This window comes from Cannabis sativa, chromosome X, assembly GCF_029168945.1.
Source record: "Cannabis sativa cultivar Pink pepper isolate KNU-18-1 chromosome X, ASM2916894v1, whole genome shotgun sequence".
NCBI classification, from domain to species: Eukaryota; Viridiplantae; Streptophyta; class Magnoliopsida; order Rosales; family Cannabaceae; genus Cannabis; species Cannabis sativa.
The window spans coordinates 59,000,576-59,004,915 of NC_083610.1; the positions used below are offsets into that span (position 1 = coordinate 59,000,576).

General features: G+C 35.8%; 1 protein-coding gene across 1 annotated transcript; it reads right to left on the bottom strand.

Moving 5' to 3' along the window:
- Positions 1-500: 500 nt before the first annotated feature.
- LOC115711963 (caffeoylshikimate esterase) lies at positions 501-3,540 on the bottom strand. Its single transcript, XM_030640165.2, has 7 exons — positions 2,739-3,540; positions 2,506-2,544; positions 2,292-2,362; positions 1,883-1,947; positions 1,468-1,557; positions 1,296-1,388; positions 501-1,162 (listed from the first exon to the last, which is right to left on the bottom strand). Exons 1-7 carry the CDS (start codon positions 3,443-3,445, stop codon positions 752-754), a joined length of 1,476 nt encoding a protein of 491 aa, XP_030496025.1. The 5' UTR covers positions 3,446-3,540; the 3' UTR covers positions 501-751.
- Positions 3,541-4,340: the final 800 nt, after the last annotated feature.

Consider the following 4,340-nt stretch of genomic DNA (forward strand, 5'->3'; position numbering starts at 1 on the left):
CTAAACCGATACGTAAACACCGTTATAAATTGTAAGCATCTTTTAAAAATACTACCATGCTCTAACAAACATTTCGGCAACCGTAATTGAAGCGCCCATCACCATCATTATTACTCGTATTAATATTATTATTATGGTGGTCAGCGCGCCAGATATATCGTAATTATTCAATCACTCGTATCTACTTTGTTAACAAATTAGTACCACATGTATTATTGCATTATTATTGATCAGACCATGACCATCTACATCACATCGATGGTTTCACGCAAGTAAAACGGTCAATATTATTCCTTTTGATTTTGGAAATTTTAAACTAATAAATAGAAGATATACCATATAAACGGTCAATAGTGTTCTTAGGAACATCTTTTAATTTTTTTTATTTATGTGGTTGAGATATCTTTCCTTCCTTTTCCAGACTCATACATATCTCCTACGATTCCACAGTTTGATTTCTTTATAGTATATTTATAAGCATACTCTATTGATGGGAATCATTTCCACGAAACCAATTTTCTTAACTACAAATTTCATTCTTGATCATCAATCAAAACCAATTTAATAAAAAGTATTTATATAAATATTAATATATATATATATATAAACATATAGTATACAGCCAACCCAGCTTCTACTTCTTGGAGTCACTTCCCTCCACGTGGATTGTCCTCTCCCACTTTCTTAGAAAGTAGAAGAAAGAGAGCCAGGAAAACTCACCTACACCAAAGATTGGTGCCATATTCTTGTATTAAGGCCACATCAGTTTCTTCTCCATCCAGTTAATGATATCCTGACCTATGTCTTCTCGTTCAGGCTCAAAGAGAAGATCATGCAAGAAACCATCATACAGCTTTATGTCCTTGAACTTTGATGCAGCCTCATTGTAGAGATCCTGGGAGGCTATAGGATCAGTGACTGTATCGGCTGTTCCGTGAAGAACAAAGAATGGAACAGTGACAGTCTTGAAATTTCTCATTAAATGAGACGATATGCGCAGTATTTCATGCCCTGTGCGGACCCTTATCGGCCCAGTGTAGACCAGTGGATCAGAGTACTTTGCTAACAAAGCAGCAGGATCCCTAGAAACCGGAATGCCTTTTTTGTTAGCACCTTTAAACTGGAACTTGGGAGCAACAAGCGAGAAAATTGGAGCAACGGCCTGTACGGGAACATGAGGCAATGTCCATCATATGATAAACAAGTACGAAATCAACGAGACTAATTATAACAAGAGCTGAAGATGACTGATCAAACATCTTAAAATTTTCTGCAGAAGGTGGAAAAGAATTTACCACAACGATGGGATGAGCTGGCTTCACACGCAAAGCAGGTGAGGTTAGTACAATACCCTCGACCATTTCTTCAATGTGTGGGTAGGAGGCCGCCTATAGGAGCAAGCTTATCACAAAGGAGTTGAATGAAATCAACTAAACATACATATATAAAGAAATTATAATGCCTAACCTTCAAAACTACAGCCCCGCCAGTGGAATGACCAAAAAGGAAGCATGGTACTCCAGGGTTTTCAGATTTAATCTTTTCCAAGAAAGCCCCCTAAATAAAGAGAAAACACAGATTATACATCCCTTTGATTGCATACTGTAACATGCAGCCAAAATTTCCAAGCCAGCGTTAATCAGCAAATTGGAAAATATGAATACGAGATTTCTGGGCACTATAAACTTGTCAAATACGAGACTGAAAATTTGCATTGACAAGTCTATAAACATATGCAAGTGATATATGGGAAACAAATATGTAGAGATAATTTTCAGTTTTCGAAATGAGAAACTTAAAATATAAATACATGCTTTTGAGTTCCAATCAAAAGTTCAGAATACATAACGTTCAAGTCATGGTTTGCATTGAGATAACTTACAGTATCAGCAACAACATGGTCAAGTGAAGGAACATAGCCGTGCAATCCATCACTCCCACCATGACCTAACAAAATAGGATCGTCAAGATCATGCAAACAAATCAATTGGATAAAATCCGTTCTAGATTAACAAATTTATTATAAGAATTATAAGTCATTTCAGATGGCAGGATTCATGATTCAACTTCCTAACAAAGACTCAAATTAACTAGCTTCGGAGTAAAAAGGAGAGTTCATTCCAAAAAGACGCTGTCATTTCTTAAGTTTTAAAACAAACACAAATACAGTGTATGCTATAACAATCACGGCCTCGTTTCAAATTTAAATCACCTTGAATTGACAACTTCAAGGCTAAAATTATTTCCCTGAAAATAATTTGAAACTACAAATAAAAAAACACAGAATATACCTATCCAATCCATTGCATAGACGCCAAAGTTGCATGAATTTAGTTGCTTTGCAAACTGAACGTATCTTCCACTGCAAAATGAGAAAACCCAAATGCCAATTTCACTTAAGAAAATGTTGCTTGACCAAAGTTTTGTCAAGAACATATGAAACAGCTACTTTCAACTATAGAAAGAAAAATATAGAATGACCCAATTCGAACAGTTCAACCTTACCTATGTTCATTAAGCCCATGTATGATGATCAATATTCCCCTGAAATTACAAACAAAAACCAAAAACAATTAACCAAATAAAAATAATAGATTACAAAAGACATGTCGAGACGAGTTCTCCAATCTCAAACAGTTCGTGAGCAGGATATTTTTCAGCATAGAGTGCTTTAACAAATTGTAAAACCCCCAATTCACACAATCAAATATTCGAAAAATCAAAACCGAAGACCTTACTTCATTTCGCCGGAAGCCGGGACCCAAGAACGCGAAAAGAGGGCGTTACGTCTAACACCAAAGAACAACGACGAGTTCCAACGGCACCGGCCCTCCTCGTTCCCGTAATCAAAACTCATGTCCAATCCTTCAGCCAAGGACCTCCTCCTCAAGGTATCCTCAACCTCCCTCCTCCTCCATACCGACGCCTTCCACTTCTCTGAAGACGGATTTTGGGAGAGTACTATCGGCACATGGTGGCGACGGCGACGAGGGAGGATCAGAAGCAGGAGAGAGACAAAGAAGGTGTGAACAAACAGGAACGCTGACCTCATCGCCTTGAGGATAGGAATTATGCGGTTGCTGGCCCCGGACGTGAGGGGCTCCATCTCGTTGATCGACATCGGAGAGTCAGACTGAGACTGAGACGCAGAGAAAGAAAAAGGGTTTGAGAGAAAGGAGAAACGAGGAAGAAGAGATGAAAGAGAACTGGAAAAGGAATCAACGAACTTGTTGTGATGAGTATTTATAATAAGGAAGTAGTCCTCGTCTAACAATCTGGATCGTCTAGCGATGTGGGACCCAAAGAGGTGGGAGGTGGTTAAACGGCGTCGTAGCTGGGAAGGTACGCGTTGGTGATAAAGGAATGAGGTTGGGTCTGGGTTCGGGAGGGGTGGCGAGAATGAAAAAGTAAGAGGAGAAGGCTGTAGACTTATTAAATGATGCATTTGTCGTCACCTAAACGAGACGACTTGTGTGTGGTTCGCGTATTGGGTTTTATTTTTATGCTTGAATACATCACATTTCACAACACTCTTTCTCTGCCATTTTTTTTCTCTTAATTTGTAATAAATGACTATAGTCATTAGGCAATGTTTGGTTTGCGTGTTACGGGAAGGCGTAAAACTTTTGCACGCTAAATTACTACTTTAGGCCTGAATCGGAGTTGATGTAAAATTAGTCAAGACCATCTAATCTACTGTATATTTTGGATTAAATTTGGTACCATAAAATTATATTTGACTATTTTTTGTATTTGTATTACAATACACAAATTAATATTATTATTAATGCTTGTAAAAATTATATAAAATAATTAATTTTATTTATATTATTTTAATTTTTTATAAATATATCTTATTCAAAGTATTAATAAGTAGCAAAAAGGTAATTAAAAAATGTAGTATTTATTGTGGGTTAAAATTTGAGCTTAATTTGGCACACATTTTACATCACTATTGGAATTATATTTTAGCAAAATATTCTAAAAAATAGTATATAGTTCTCCATTAAAGATGTTCTAATATTTTGGAAAATTTACATGCTTTACTAACTTTTTCCATTTTATTTCAAAAATACTACTACACGCGTATTTATACTTTTATACTGTATATTAAATTATTGTTTTATACGGCAGTATACTGCCATTGGTACAAAGTTCATTAAAACTTTGTGGCTTACACGTATCTTCACCGAGTTTTGCCACTTCAATTTTTAAATTTTTTTTTTCAAAAAAGCTTTTATTTAACGTGTGGGTGTCACTATTTATGACAGAGTGCTTCTTTTTGGGATTTTAATTTATTTTAAAATTATTTTTAAATATTTCAAAAAAACTTTGATTTG